Raw genomic sequence first — 16,375 nt, forward strand, 5'->3', positions numbered from 1 at the left:
AAATATTCTGTACAGATGAGGTATAAAAGTCAGGCCTATCACTATATAACATATAAAGAACATTAATACAGATTTTTAAAATTCCTCAAAATTGTTTAAGTATTTACATAACTGTATTATTACCTGAGGACTACAGTAATGTGAAAAGCTTTGATCTCCACCTGAGAAAATTCTTTTTACACAGAAATATTCTTCAGAATCTGTAAAAAACAAAATATAAACATTAGAATCCAAGACTTGTATCACATTGCTCAGATCAGCAAATGTGCTACTGATTTTTTTTTTTTTTAAGATTTATTATTTGAAAGGCAGAGTTACGGAGAAAGGGGGAGAAACGGAGAGAGTGCTCTGCTACCTGCTGGTTTACTTTCCAAATGGCTGCAATGGTCAGGGCTAGGCTGGGCCAGACCAAAGTCAGGAGCCTAGAACTCCTTCCAGATCTCCACATAGGTGGCAGGGGCCCAAGTACTTTGCCTGTCTTCCCAGATACATTAGCAGGGAGCTGGGTTGGGAGCATAGTAGCCAAGACTCACCTTGTGTTATCTGTGATCATGGCTCCTTCACAATTGTAAATCAAAAAGACTACAAATTGATTATTTCCTACTAACAAGCAAAATGCTTTATTTATTTAAAAAAAAAAACCCTCAGTAACTGTTTGTCAATATGACTACATAACATATCTAGCTTAGAGCTCAGAACATTAATAAAATCAAGTTTTCGACAGGTCCCAAGAATGCTTTAGAGCCAAAATAACATAAAAACAGATGGGGCCGGCGCTGTGGTGCAGTGAGTTAATGCCCTGGCCTGAAGTGCCAGCATCCCATATGGGCACTGGTTCGAGACCTGGCTGCTCCACTTCCAATCCAGCTCTCTGCTGTGACCTGTGAAAGCAGTGGAAGATGGCCCAAGTCCTTGTGCCCCTGCACCTGCATGGGAGACCCAGAGGAAGCTCCTGGCTTCGGATCAGCGCAGTTCCAGCCATTGCAGTCAACTGGGGAGTGAACCAGCGGATGGAAGACCTCTCCTTCCCTCCCTCCCTCTCTGTCCGCCTCTCCTCTATCTGTGTAACTCTTTCAAATGAATAAATAAATCTTTTTTTAAAAAAGAACAGATTAAAGGATAAATCTATGTTAAATAAACCAGCAATTTATTTAAAATCTTTTCTCTACCATCATTTAGAAAAGTCTACATGAAACTGTTCATTTCCTCAAAATGGATGTTATTTATTTATTCCTAAAATGTGATTCTGCATTTTATAAGTAACTTCTAGAAAATGGATGACTAATCTATAATACATGAATGGGTTTCCAGGAGCTGTGAATCAGACACCAGAAGTTAGCTTTCCTTTCCTTTTGATTGTGACTCCAAAAGTTTGAAAAATGTAATCACTTGTTCTGCACAAACTTCCTGCAGACTGGACTTTGCTGAATGTACCTCTGTGGTTTCTCTTAGCATTCTGCTTGGTCTCATGTATGTTTCATAAACTGGTAGGTAGATCTAGACAGGCACCAATCACAGGTTATTTAAGAACTGCTACACTGGGATATGGGGTCAAGGGGTAGGTGTTGTTCTTCCATCTTGAAACATATGGCTTGCTGAGTTTCTTTGTGGATGCTAGAAAGCACTGATATTAAACATCTAGAAAATTAATGAACTATAATTTGAAAATGATGATATGCGAGCACTGCTTCTTTACCTTAGAGGTGGACATTAGCTCCTCCTTTACTACTATATACTTATCTTAAAACAGGAAATTGAGGATTAAGCCTTATCTTTTGCATTTATTTACTATCCTCTTGCTTTTTAAATCTGCATTTCTTTGATACTGAAGAGGGTAGTAATTTTTGCATATTTCTTAGCATCATCAATTTCCTCTTGGGGAAATTTCCATTTATCTCCTTTATTTATCAGGTAACTTTTTTTTTTTAAAAGATTTATTGATTTTACTTGAAAGTTACACAGAGAGAGGAGAGGCAGGGAGAGAGAGAGAGAGAGAGAGAGAGAGCGCGAGCTCTTCCATCAGATGGTTCACTCCCTAATTGGCTGCAACAGCTGGAACTGCGCTGATCTGAAACCAGGAGCCAGGAGCTTCTTCTGGGTCTCCTATGTGGGTGCAGCGGCCAAGGACTTGGGCCATCTTCTTTTTTTCTTTTTTCTTTTTTTTTTTTTAATGTTTTGCCAGGCAGAGTTAGACAGTGAGAGAGAGAGACAGAGAGTTATAGACAGTGAGAGAGAGACAGAGAGAAAGGTCTTCCTTCCGTTGGTTGACCCTAATGGCTGCCACAGCTGGCGCTGCGCCGATCCGAAGCCAGAAGCTGGGTACTTCCTCCCGGTCTCCCATGCGGGTGCAGAGACCCAAGCACTTGGGCCATCCTTCACTGCCTTTCTGGGCCACAGCAGAGAGCTGGACTGGAAGAGGAGCAACCAGGACTAGTACCCAGCGCCCCAGTCAGGACTAGAACCCGGGGTGCCGATGCCACAGGTGGAGGATTGGCCAAGTGAGCCACGGAGCCAGCCAGGGCCATCTTCTACTGCTATCCCAGGCCATAGCAGAGAGCTGGATAGGAAGTGGAGCAGCCGAGTTTCGAATCGGCGTCCATATGGGATGCTAGCACTTCAGGCCAGGGCATTAACCCACTGTGCCACGGCACTGGCCCCTTATCAGGTAGCTTAATGTTTGTCTTATTTATCTATTAGATGTCACTGTTTGCTCATCCATATGTATATGCACATTGGACATTAAGTTGTAATTATCAAAAATATTTTCTCAAATAATTATTGCTTAATTTTGTCTCAAAAACATTTTTAATCCAATTTTATCACGACTCATTGTATTGAGGATGGAAAGGTTTTCCCAATCCTGAAATAAAAGAATCAGTTTCTTCGTTTGTTTGTTTTAAAAATTTCTTCATTTACTCGAGAAGCATAGTTAGAGAGAGAGGGAAAGACAGAAAAGATCTTCCATTTGCTGGTTAACTCCCCATATGGCCGCAATGGATGGAGCTGAGTCAATCCAGAGCCAGCAGCTTCTTCTAGGTCTCCCAAATGGCTGCTGGGGTCCACAGACTTTGGCCATCTTGTACTGCTTTCCCAGGCAGAGCGCTGGATCAGAAGTGGAGCAGCTAGGACTCGAAACAGTGCCATATGGGATACCAAAGTCACAGGTGGCTGCTTAAGCTACTATACCAGAGTGCCGGCCCCCAAAGAATCATTTTCTTAAAATTTTTTACCATTTAATCCAAACTATAATTTAATGGACAGTAGAAGGATAGGGTCTAAACTAATCTTTTTGTCCCTCAAATTTTCACACATTGAGTAATTCTTCCGTCATCTCTACAGATTGGTAATGCTTTGTTTAATACTTTTCCCACCTATCACACATACTCTAAACAATTTTGGGACTCTCTCTCAACACCGAAAGTGTCCTAAAATTCCTTCTCAACACTAAAATTCTCTATTCAAGGTTCCCCCCTCCCAACCACCCTAGATTGTCCATTAAGATATCTACAGTACAACAAAAATTATGATTTTTAAAATAATATTTATTTTCATCTACTTAAAAGGCATCTCTGTTGGTTCTAGCTGCTGTTCATTCCCCAAATGAACCAGACTGAAGCCAGGAAGTCAATCTAGGTCTCTCACATGGGTCTCAGGGACTCATGGAACCCAGGGATTCAAAGACTTGTGTCATCATCATCTGCACTTCCCAAGGTGCATTACCAAGAAACTGGATCAGAAGCAGAGTTTAGCTGGGAGTCACTGTGCACTTACTCCTCATGTAGGATCTCTGACCTTAATGTGTTGGTCAATGTGAATTAATGCTATAACTAGTACTCAAACAATATTTTACACTTTATGTTTTGTGTGGGTGCAAATTGATGAAATCTTTACTTAATATATACTAAATTGATCTTCTGTATATAAAGATAATTGAAAATGAATCTTGATGTGAATGGAATGGGAGAGGGAGTGGGAGCGGGAGATGGGAGGGTTGCGGGTGGCAGGGAAGTTAGGGGGCGAAAAGCCACTGTAATCCATAAACTGTACTTTGGAAATTTATATTTACTAAATGAAAGTTAAAAAAAAAAAAGACTAACATAAACATAAAAATAATCAGCATTCTGGCTTTCACCAGAGACTAAAATAAATGAGAAAACAATTCCAAAGAAAAGGAAAAAGGAAATATAAAAGGGAAGTTTAGTTACAATACAGGATATCCAAAGAACTCCACTAAGAGATTATTGGAACTCATAGAAGAGTTTGGTAAAGAAGCAGGATATAAAATCAATACAGGAGTCGGCATTGTGGCGTAGTGGGTAAAGCCACTGCCTGCAGTGCCTGCATCCCATATGGGCGCCGGTTCAAGTCCCAGCTGCTCCATTTTAGATCCAGCTCCCTGCTATGGCCTGGGAAAGCAGTAGAAGATGCCCCAAGTACTTGGGCCCCTGCACTCATGTGGGAGACTGGGAAGAAGATCCTTGCTCCTTGCTTCAGATCACCACAGCTCTGGCTGTTGCAGGCAACTGGGGAGTGAACCAATGAATAGAAGACCTCTCTCTCTCTGCCCATCCTGCTCTCTCTCTCTCTCTCTCTTTTTTTTTTTTTTAACAGGCAGAGTGGAGAGAGAGAGAGAGAGAGAGAAAGGTCTTCCTTTGCCGCTGGTTTACCCTCAAATGGCCGCTGCGGCCAGCGCACCGCGCTGATCCGAAGGCAGGAGCCAGGTACTTATCCTGGTCTCCCAGGGGGTGCAGGGCCCAAGCACTTGGGCCATCCTCCACTGCACTCCTTGGCCACAGCAGAGAGCTGGCCTGGAAGAGGGGCAACCGGGACAGAATCCAGTGCCCCGACCGGGACTAGAACCCGGGGTGCCAGCGCCGCAAGGCGGAGGATTAGCCTAGTGAGCCGCGGCGCCGGCCCCTGCTCTCTCTCTTTAACTCTGACCTTCAAATAAATAAAACTTAAAAAAAAAAAAAAAATAGCCTTTTACACAGACAATGCCACAGCTGAGAAAGAACTTCTAAAATCAATCCCATTCACAATAGCTACAAAAAAAAATTAAATACCTTGGAATAAACTTAACAAAGGATGTCAAATTTCTCTATCATGAGAATTACAAAACTTTAAAGAAAGGCACAGAAGAAGATACAAAAAGACGGAAAAATTCTTCCATGTTCATGGACTGGTAGAATCAGTATCATCAAAATGTCCATTCTTCAAAAAGCAATTTACAGATTAAATGCGATACCAATCAAAATAACAAAGACATTCTTCTCAGATCTGGAAAAAATGATACTGAAATTCACATGGAGGCAGAGGAGACCTCAAATAGCTAAAGCAATCTTATACGACAAAAACAAAGCTGGAGGCATCACAATACCAGATTTCAGTTTTCTTTTTCTCTTTGTTATTTTTTAATGAGAGCTCTTTGATTTATTTTATTTTATTTTATTTTTTTTTTACAGAGTGGGCAGTAAGAGAGAAAGACAGAGAGAAAGGTCTTCCTTTTTGCTGTTGATTCACTCTCCAATGGCTGCCGCGGCCAGCGCACTGCGCTGATCCGAAGGCAGGAGCCAGGTGCTTCTCCTGGTCTCCCATGGGGTGCAGGGCCCAAGCACTTGGACCATCCTCCACTGCACTTCCCGGGCCACAGCAGAGAGCTGGCCTGGAAGAGGGGCAACCGGGACAGAATCTGGCGCCCCGACCGGGACTAGAACCCGGTGTGCCAGCGCCGCAGGTGGAGGATTAGCCTATTGAGCCGCAGCCCCGGGCTTATTTCTTTTTCTTTTTTCTTTTTTTTTTTTTTAAGATTTATTTATTTGAAAGTCAGAATTACAGAGAGAAGGAGAGGCAGAGAGAGAGAAAGGTTCCATCCGATGGTTCTCTCCCCAACTGGATGCAATGGCTGAAGCTGCACCCATACAAAGCCAGGAGCCAGGAGCTTCGTCAGGTTCTCCCACAAGGGTCTGGGGCACAAGGAATTGGGCCATCTCCACTGCCTTCCCAGGCCATAGCCGAGAGCTAGATCAGAAATGGAGCAGCCCGGAGTTCAACCAGCACTCATATAGGATGCCGGTGCTTCAGGGCAAGGCATTAACCTACTGTGTCACAGAGCCGGCCCCACAATACCAGATTTCAACACATACTACAGGGCAGTTATAATCAACAGCCTGGTACTGGTACAAAAACAAATGGATAGACCAATGGAACAAAATGGAAACACCAGAAGTCAACCCAAACATATACAACCAACTTATATTTGAACAAGGAGCTAAAACCAATTCCTGCAACAAGGACAGTCTATTCAAAAACTGGTGCTGGGAAAACTGGATTGCCACATGCAGAAGCATGAAGCAGGATGCCTACCTTACACCTTACACAAAAATCCACTCAACATGGATTACAGATCCAAATCTAGGACCCGACGCCTTCAAATTATTAGAGGACATCTAAGAAACCCTGAAAGACAGTGGGGAAGGCAAAGACTTCTTGGAAAAGACCCCAGAGGCACAGGCAGCAAAAGCCAAAATTAACTACTAAGATTACAAAGTGAGAAGTTTCTGTACAACAAAGAAACAGTAAGGAAAGTGAAGAGGCAATCAACAGAACAGGAGAAATTATTTGCAAATTATGCAACTGATAAAGGATTAATAATCAGAATCTACAAAGAGATCAAGAAACTCCACAACAACAAAACAAATAACCCACTTAAGAGTTGGGCCAATGGGAGACCAGGAGAAGCACCTGGCTCCTGCCTTCGGATCAGTGTGATGCGCCGGCCGCAGCACGCCAGCCTTGGCGGCCATTGGAGGGTGAACCAACGGCAAAGGAAGACCTTTCTCACTGTCTCTCTCTCTCACTATCCACTCTGTCAAAAAAAAAAAAAAAAAAAAAAGAGTTGGGCCAAGGACCTAAACAGACATTTTTCAAGAGAGGAAATTCAAATGGCCAACAGACACATGAAAAAACATTCAGGATCACTAGCCGTCAGGGAAATGCAAATTAGAACCACAATGAAGTTTCACCTCACCCCAGTTAGAATGGCCTACATATAGAAATCAACAAACAACAAATGCTGGTCAGGATGTGGGGAAAAAGGCACACTAATCCACTGTTGGTGGGAATGCAAACTGGTAAAGCCACTGTGGAAGACAGTTTGGAGATACCTCAGAAATCTGAATATAGTCCTATCATATGATCCACACATCCCACTCCACGGAATTTACCCAACAAAAATTAAATTGGCAAATAAAAGCGCTATCTGCACCTCCATGTTTACTGCAGCTCAATTCACAATAGCTAAGACATGGAATCAACCTAAATGCCCGTCAATGGAAGAATGGGTAAAGAAATTAAAGGGTATATGCTCTCTAGAATATTACACAGCAGTAAAAAAGAAAAAAATAATGAAATCTGCTCATTTCCAACAAAATGGAGGAATCTGGAAAATATCATACAGAGTGAAATAAGCCAGTCCCAAAAGGACAAATATTATATGTTCTCCCTGATCTGTGACAACTAATTCAGCACTTAAAGGAAAGCTGCAAAAGTGTAATTGACACTATGAGAAGCAATGACTAGATCAGCCCTTGTCCTGACTGTCGAGGAACAGGTTACTATTTTATTCTTTTTAGTATTTTCTTTTTCTACTTAATATCATTGGTTGAACTCTTAACAGAGAATCGTTCTTAGGTGTTTAAATCCAATTGAAAATTGATCCCTGTTAAAAATAAGAGTGGGAATAAGAGAGGCAGGAGATATACAGTTCAGCACACATTCCCAAAGACTTACCCCAAGTGTAAAGCTAAAAACTTGCCATGGGACTCCAAATCCCATTAAGTTGGCAGGTACCAATGCCATCTTACAAGTTAAAGTGATCAGCTTAACTTCATCACTGATCATAAAGAAAGGATTAAATGTTAAAGGGATCACATAAGTAAGATCAAGTGTCTGCTAATAATAATTGATAGAATTAAAAAGAACAATCCAACATGGGAAGCAGGACACATAGCAGATTCACAGAATGACAAATGCCCTAACCAGCACTCTGACCTCAGAATCAACCCTTAAGGCATTCAGATCTGGTTAGAAAGCTCATGAGAGCATTCCACGAATGAAAAGCCAAGATACTGCGGCAAAAAATGACCTACATCAAAGATCTCTGTGAATGAGATCCTAGTGGAAAGAAGGGGCCCATCAAAGAAGGAAGTACCTTTCTCTGAAGGGAGGAGAGAACTTCCACTTTGATTATGGCTCTGTCTAAATAATGTCAGAGTTTCTGGACTCAAAAGGCTTCCATAGCCTTGGCAGTTCATGACAAGAGCCTCTGGTATTCATTGACGTCAAAAATAAGAGTGTCAATGTTAAATCAACAATAGTTGTCTTTTATTACTTCATTTATTAAGAATTTCCTTAAATACATATAAGTAAATATAAATAAGTTAAACCATTTATATGCTGCTCTGCATTTTACTGTTTCCATTTAACAATGTGTTTGGGATTTCTTGCAAACATAGAAAGCATCATCACTTAAAACTAGTATTTAAACAAGAACTTTAACATGTTTAACAAAGTTTTCATATGACAGAACTTACCTATATCTGGTGGACACTGGCCATTATAAGGGAGCCAATTTCCTTTCACAGTGAAAGGACTTTTCCTGTTGCTTGTTGAACCAGTCCCTAGCTGCCCATTACCACCAAGTCCAAAAGAGTAAATTCGTCCTGATGAAGGAACAAAAGCAGAAGTGTGCTGCCTAGAGCAAAATGAGAGAAAAACCTGAATTAATGTCACCTCCCAAACAATTCACACTGAGAAAAACACAGTAAATATTAACTGATATAATTATTTCTTTTAAAAAATAAGTTCACAAAATCACTGTAGCTCTAAAATTTCTGTACAATATATTCATTAACATCCGTAGTCTTATACACTTACTTTTGATAAACATAAGAATAACTGAAATACGCCTCAGGTAGGCTGCATAACACTCCATCCATAAATCTCTAAATTTTTAAAAGCCCAGATCTATGCTAATATCCCTAATAAAAGATTCAACCCTAAAGTAGCATCTAACCATGTTGTTCAAGGAAGTCCATCTTCTACTTCCCTGTCAGGTTCTAGCCTACAGCCATAGTCTATTTGGGTACCACCCAAAAGTTTTAGGTCAAGAACTGGGTAAGTAATCCAGCTCTTCAGAAAATTGGTATATATACCAAACATTATAGAAACAATGTTTCCTTTCTTTTGGGAAAACCAATTCTTATGCATATGCACCCAGGCTTTTCTGCAAATACCGCAAGGAAAGCAGGCTGGGAATTCTGCCTAGCAGTTTAGATGCCTGCATCCCACACTGTCATTTCCAAGTTCAATACCTGGCTCCAGTTCCTGATTCTAGCTTCCTGCTAATGTAGACAGTAGTGTTGGATCAAGGACCTGGGTTCCTACTACTCACGTGAAAGACCTTGATTAAGACTCACAATGTAGACACTGGAGAAGAAAACCAGGGAAATGGGAGCTTTCTGTCAGGAAAGAAGGGAGGGAGGGAAAAAGGGAGGGAGGGAGACAAATCCAATAAACTGCAGAACCAAAGCTAAGTAAACCTACCAGTCTACTTTCAGTGAATCTATCCAATTTCCTCTGATGTTTCACTATGTTTAGGAACAGGTTAGATGTGATTATTCAGGTTAAGCCTTGTATTTCTTAGTCTCAGGTTGTATGTATTCAACCCAATTATGTCTGAAAAATTTTCATGCCGTATTTCCATAAGTAGTCTCTTCCATTTATTCTTTGTCTTGTAGGACAGAATTAGGTAAATGTTGAGCCTACACTACATAGTCTACCTTAAATTTTTCTTAAAAAAAAAAAAAAAAGGATTTATTTATTTAATTGAAAGCAAGAGTTACAAAGAGGCAGAGGCAGAGAGAGAGAGACTTCCATCTCCTAGTTCACGCCCCTCAATGGCTGTTATAGCCAGAGCTGGGCCAGTCCAAAGCCAGGAGTTTCTTAGGGTCTCCCACAAGAGTGTAGGGGCTCAAGGACTTGGGCCATACTCTACCACTCCCAGGCCATAGCTGAGAGCTGGATCTGAAATGAAGCAGCAGGGGCTTGAACCAGGGCCCATATGGGATGCTAGCACTGCAGGTGGCTGCTTTACCTGCTACACCACAGTGCCAGCCCTGATCTTAAACTCTTTTAACTCCATGCCTTAAGTAAGTAATTTCCCTGGATCTTTCAAAATATTAATTTTATTTTTAGCAGTATGTCCAACCTACTGTTTCTACCTATCTTTTTAAGATTTATTTATTGGGCCGGAGCCGCGGCTCAATAGGCTAATCCTCCGCCTGCAGCACTGGCACACCAGGTTCTAGTCCCAGTCGAGGCGCCGGATTCTGTCCCGGTTGCCCCTCTTCCAGTCCAGCTCTCTGTTGTGGCCCAGGAAGTGCAGTGGAGGATGGTCCAAGTGCTTGGCCCTGCACCCACATGGGAGACCAGGAGAAGCACCTGGCTCCTGGCTTCAATCGGCGCGGTGCGCTGGCCGCAGCGGCCATTGGAGGGTGAACCAACGGTAAAGGAAGACCTTTCTGTCTCTCTCTCTCACTGTCCACTCTGCCTGTCAAAATATATATTTATTTATTTATTTATTTGAAAGGCAGAGTTACAGAGAGGCAGAGCGCGACAGAGAGATAGAGAAATAGAGACACAGAGACACAACTTCCATCTGCTGGTTCACTCTCTAGATGGCCACAATGGCTGGAACTGTGCCGATCCAAAGCCAGGAGCCAGGAGCCTCTTCCAGGTCTCTCATGCGGTGCAGGGTCCCAAGATTTGTTCCATCTTCTACTGCTTTCCCAGGCCATAGGAGAAGGCTGGCTCTGAAATGGAGTGGCCGAACTCCAACTGGCGCCCAACTGGCGCCCATATGGGATGCAAGCACTGCAGGTAGTGGCTTTACCTGCTACATTACAGCAACAGGCCCTTACCTATCTTTTTAGTTTTAAATTTTGTTATATCCCATTTCCAGAACCTTTTAATCAATCTGCTACCCTGTTATTTTATTAGAAACACTTTATTTACACATTGCAAATTATAATATATGTATACCAAACCAAGAATAATCCATTTCTTGGATTTTATGGTTTTTCCACTTAATTTAAGCCCCAAAACTATTTTATGGCAGCCTAGTAGTTAGAGATTCTCATGGGAGTTCCAAAGCAGAAACCACACAGAAAAGTCTCCTTCTGCCAGTAGGGGAGCATTTCATGAGAGCTTTTTTCCAGGAGGAAATGGTATCTCAGTTCCCATCTCATCTCCTGCCCTAAACTTCTTTGTCATATCTAGTATAATTTTTCATAAAATGGCTGAATTATTCTTCTTCCTGTACTTGTATCCTACATGACTTTTGCAGCTGTTCCTATCTAGTAAAGGAATCTTTTTCTCCAGGTCTTAAAAACTGATCTCCAGCCTACAACTTGTTTTGGCCAACAGAATGCAGCAGAACTGAAAGTGTCTCAGTTCTTAGACTGTGCCTCACAATCAACTTTAGACTCCTTCCTTCTCTCTTTAGGAACCCTGCTCCACCATCTGAGACTAACCTAAGGTTAACTGGTGAAGGATGACATGTAATCTGGAACAGAGACAAACTATCCCAGCAGAAGTTACCCTACTCTCAGGCTGTAGTCAGATCATTTAGCTGATCATCTGAGTCCAGCTATGCTCAGCCAAAATGACTGAAACACAAAATTGTTAGGTAAATAAAGATTTTATGACACCAGATTTCAGAATGGTATCTTTCCTTTTCTTTTTTACACAATATCATCTTTTTAATGCATTACCTGGACTGGAAAATTCTTTAAGGGTGGCTCCAGAGTCAATTCAAACTAACAACTTTGGTTTTCAGATTCCTTTGCTTTTACTGTGAGGAATTACCTTTACTTTCTGGGAAACTCATCTATGCTATTTTTTTAAAAAAATATTTTTACTTATTTATTTGAAAGAGTTACAGATAGAGGGAGAGATAGAGAAAAAAGTGTTCTACCAGCTGCTTCACTCCCCAAATGGCCTCAATGGCCAGAGCTGGGCCATCTAAAGCCAGTAGCCAGGAGCTTCTTCCAGGTCTCCCACGTGGGTGTATGGGCCCAAGTACCTGGGCCATCCTCCACTGCTTTCCCAGATCATAAGCAGAGAGCTGGAGTGGAAGAGGAGCAGCCAGGACTAGAACTGGCACTCATATGGGCTACAAAGCCCACTACATAAAGGTGCTGGCCCCAACAACTATGCTATTTAAAAGCTGTTTTCATTCAAAAGGGATTTTAAGTTGACTAGTCTACCTACCACATTACTAGAAAATGATGAACCAAACAATTACCTTATCTCAGAGTCAGATAACCCAATGTCAATCAATTTTTAAACAATGACATCCTTTTAATGAAGAAAATATGTTTTTAAAAGATTTACTTATTCACTTGATAGGCAGTCTTACACAGAGAGAAAGGGAGAGACAGATCTTCCATCCACTGGTCCACTTCCCAAATGGCCACAATGACTGGGACTAGGGCTATGTCAGGGGCTTGGCCAGGCCAAAGCCAGGAATCAGGAGCTTCTACCAGCATCTCCCATATGGAGAGCAGGGGCCCAAACACTTGGCCCATCCTCCACTGCTTTTCCCAGGCCATTAGCAGGGAGGTGGACTGGAAGTGGAGTCACTGGGACTTGAACCAGCACCTATGTGAGATGCCAGTGTCACAAGCTGCAGCTTAACCTGATGGACCACAATGCTGGACCCAACAAAGGAAATTTTACATTGAACACCTGCATATAAAATAAATTGCTCTGTTTGAACAAGAGTTTAACATTCTTCATTCTGTATTCCTCAGAAAGAAGCCATTCTGACACCTCAAATTACTGCAATAGGGGCCAGCGCTGTGGCACAATGGGTTAAAGCCCTGGCTTGAAGTGTCAGCATCCCATATGGGTGCCAGTTCTTGTCCTGGCTGCTTCTCTCTTCCGATCCAGCTCTCTGCTATGGCCTGGGAAAGCAGTAGAAGATGGCCCAAGGGCTTGGGCCCCTGCACTCACACAGGAGATCCAGAAGAAGCTCCTGGCTCCTGGCTTCGGATCGGCTCAGCTCCGGCCGTTGCAGCCATCTGGGGAGTGAACCAACGGTTGGAAGACCTCTCTGTCTCTACCTCTCTCTGTAACTCTGTCTTTCAAGTAAATAATAATAAATCTTTAAAAAAAGAAAAAAAAGAAAATTACTGTAATACTATTTTGTGAAACTCCTTCACAAACTGGTGTACTAAAGCAGTGATTCTTAACCATACCTGCATAACAAAATCATCTAGTGGTGAATCTAAACAACATATACTTTTAAAACCTCTCCAAGTACAGGGCTAGCATGGGGCAACAGGTAAAGATACCACCTGTGATGCTGGTATCTGTTAACGATGTCACAGGTGCTCCAATTCTGGTCCAGCTCCCTGCTAATGGCCTGTGACAAACAGCAGAAGACTGCCCAAGTGTCTGCGCCCTTGTCATCCACATAGAGACTCAGATGAAGCTCCTGGGCTTCAGCCTGGACCAGGCCTGGACACTGGACTATCTGGGGAGTGAATCAGAAAATGGAAGACCTCCTTTTCTCTCTTTCTGTAACTCTTTCAAATAAATTCTTAAAAACAAAAAAAACTTCGAAGTGATTATAGTGTAAAGTTGAGTTCAGAGTCACTGAATGAATACAATTATCTTAAGCCATAGATTTGACACGAGAGCTCAAAAGTACTGTTATACTACTAGAATATGAACCTTTTTCTTTCAGATCATCTCCGTGATGAATTCCCTCTTCTTTCAGGACGCTTTTGCCAAGCATTTAATATGGAAACAACATGTACTTCTTAGGACTGACCTAACTAAAAGTTAAACTGGTCAATATACCAGACACCTACCTACATTCCCTCTGTAGGGTAAATCCTGAGATCTCACCCAATGTATCATTAAAATTTCTCCCTGGTTTGTCCAGTGCAGACCTGGTACCTCTTTTTTGAGGCAGCATCTGAAGAGACTCCGGGACTCGCCATGGCTGACAAAAAGCCCAAGGAAGGAGTCAAGACTGAGAAAAACAATCATATTAATTTGAAGGGCAGGATGGTTCTGTGGTGCAGTTTAAGATTAAGAGGCATACACCATAGGGCCGGCACTGTGGCACAGCGGGTTAATGCCCTGGCCTGAAGCGCCGGCATCCCATATGGGCACCGGTTCAAGACCGGCCTGGGAAGGCAGTAGAAGATGGCCCAAGTCCTTGGGCCCTTGCACCTGCGTGGTAGACCTGGAGGAAGCTCCTGGCTCCTGGCTTTGGATCAGCGCAGCTCCAGCCATTGCGGCTAATTGGGGAGTGAGCCATTGGATGGAAGACCTCTCTCTCTCTGCCTCTCCTCTCTCTGTGTAACTCTGACTTTCAAATAAATAAATAAGTCTTCAAAAAATTTTTTTTAAAAAAGAGGCATACACCACTTAGTAAACTAATGAAAGCCTATTGTGAACGACAGGGTTTGTCAATGAGGCAGATCAGATTCTGATTTGACAGGCAGTCAATCAATGAATCAGACACACATGTACAGTTGGAAATGGAGGATGAAGATATGATTGATGTGTTCCAACACCATACGGGCGGTGTCTACTGTGGAAAACACTGAGGGTGTGTGGGAGAACTCATGGTATGGCTGGGACTTTGAGCAGTCTCAGTAGGAGATGCCACAAGCTCAGGGGTTCCTGGTTACCAGGTAAAAGACATTGCTGGGGAATCTGAACTTACACTGACGACCGCACAGATCTTTGTGTGGTCCCTGGGACAGAGCAGGTGAATATCATACCCACTGGGGCTAGCACTCAGGCACTGGTCTCCACTGAGGAGAAGAGCTCAGCTGAGCAAACTAAACCTCCCTTCTGATAAAAAAAAAAAGAGAGAGAGAGAGAGAGAGAGAGAGAGAGAGATGGAAAAGATTCACCGGGCCAAACCTGGGTGTGTCACCTTAGGCATGTCCTTAACATTGGAGAACTGAACTGAGCTCTCTGGCCACACCCACTAAAAGCCTCTAGATATTCACTGAAAGAAGACATTTCACTTATCTACAGAATCACAGTACAATGAACAAAGCCTTCACAGCAAAAAAAAAAAAAAAAAAAAAAAAAAAGGAAAGAAAGAATCTCCACAAACGCTGAACACCGAATACTCTGATCCAAGAAATAAGGAAGACGACGACATGATGTCCCCCAAAAACCATGACACTTCAATACTAGATTGTGAAGATGATGAGACTGAAGAAATGCAAGAAATGGAATTCAAAAAATTTATCATAAGATTACACAGAAGTAATCCAATGCAAATGCATGAACTACTGAAATCTGTGCAGGACATGAAACAAAATTTCTCCCATGAAATTGAGATCTTAAAAGAGAAATCAAAATGAAATGAAGAATTCAATAGAACAAATAAAAATTGAAGTACAGAGCCCTTAACAACAGAATCAGAAACCAAAAGAAAGAGTATTGGACATAGAAGACAGAGCACAGCAAGGTATACAGTCAAACCAAAGACAAGAAGAAGAAATTAGAAAACTAAAAAAACACTGTTGGGAATCTATAGGATATTGTAAAAAAAGAAAAAAGAAACCAACATACGGGTTCTAGGATTTCCTGAAGGCATAGATAGTGAGAAAGGATTAGAAGGACTTTTTAGTGAAATATTAACAGAAAATTTCCCAGGTTTGGAGAAAGAAAGGACATCCAAATGCAGGAAGCACCGCCATGTCATATGGGCGCTGGTTCTAGCCCTGGCTGCTCCTCTTTCGATCCAGTTCTCTGCTATGGCCTGGGAAAGCAGTAGAAGACGGCCCAAGTCCTTGGGCCCCTGCACCTACGTGGGAGAACCTGAAGAAGCTCCTGGCTCCTGGCTTCAGATCAGCACAGCTCCAGCTGTTGCGGCCATCTGGGGAGTGAACCAGAGGATGGAAGACCTCTCTCTCTCTCTGTCTCTACTTCTCTCTGTAACTCTTTCAAATAAATAAAATAAATCTTAGAAAAAAAAAAAAAAAAGGCTTCCATAGCCTTGGCAGCTCATGTCAAGAGCTTCAGGTGATCACTGACATCATAAAAAAGAATGTCAATTGTTAAATCAACAACAGGAGTCACTGTGTACTTCTCCCCATGTAGTCTGTCCTTAATGGTTGTACTATGAGAAGTAATGGTAAAACTTGTCTTCAAATAGTACTTTATACTTTTTGTGTCTGTGTGGGTGCAAACTGTTGAAATCTTTACTTAGAGTAAAAAATCTTTACTTAAAGTCTTGTGTATATAACGATAATTAAAAATGAATCTGAATTAAGAA

The 16,375-nt window shown here is 42.1% G+C and overlaps 1 protein-coding gene and 1 pseudogene across 13 annotated transcripts in view; one reads left to right on the forward strand and one right to left on the reverse strand.

Moving 5' to 3' along the window:
• The window catches only part of HERC4 (HECT and RLD domain containing E3 ubiquitin protein ligase 4), a 153,140-nt gene that overhangs the window by 55,893 nt on the left and 80,872 nt on the right, over positions 1-16,375 (reverse strand). For all 13 annotated transcript variants that reach the window (XR_011382418.1, XR_011382419.1, XM_002718458.5 and 10 more), the window contains 2 exons: positions 8,592-8,752; positions 124-200 (listed from right to left, as the gene is read on the reverse strand). Coding sequence is in view for 11 of the 13 variants with exons in the window: in XM_002718458.5 (XP_002718504.1) it covers positions 124-200; positions 8,592-8,752 (238 nt within the window). In the remaining 2 variants the exon portion in view is untranslated. The remainder of the gene's footprint in view (positions 1-123; positions 201-8,591; positions 8,753-16,375) is intronic.
• LOC138845483 (small ubiquitin-related modifier 2 pseudogene) lies at positions 14,018-14,684 on the forward strand (annotated as a pseudogene).

Source organism: Oryctolagus cuniculus, chromosome 15 (genome assembly GCF_964237555.1).
Source record: "Oryctolagus cuniculus chromosome 15, mOryCun1.1, whole genome shotgun sequence".
Lineage (NCBI taxonomy): Eukaryota > Metazoa > Chordata > Mammalia > Lagomorpha > Leporidae > Oryctolagus > Oryctolagus cuniculus.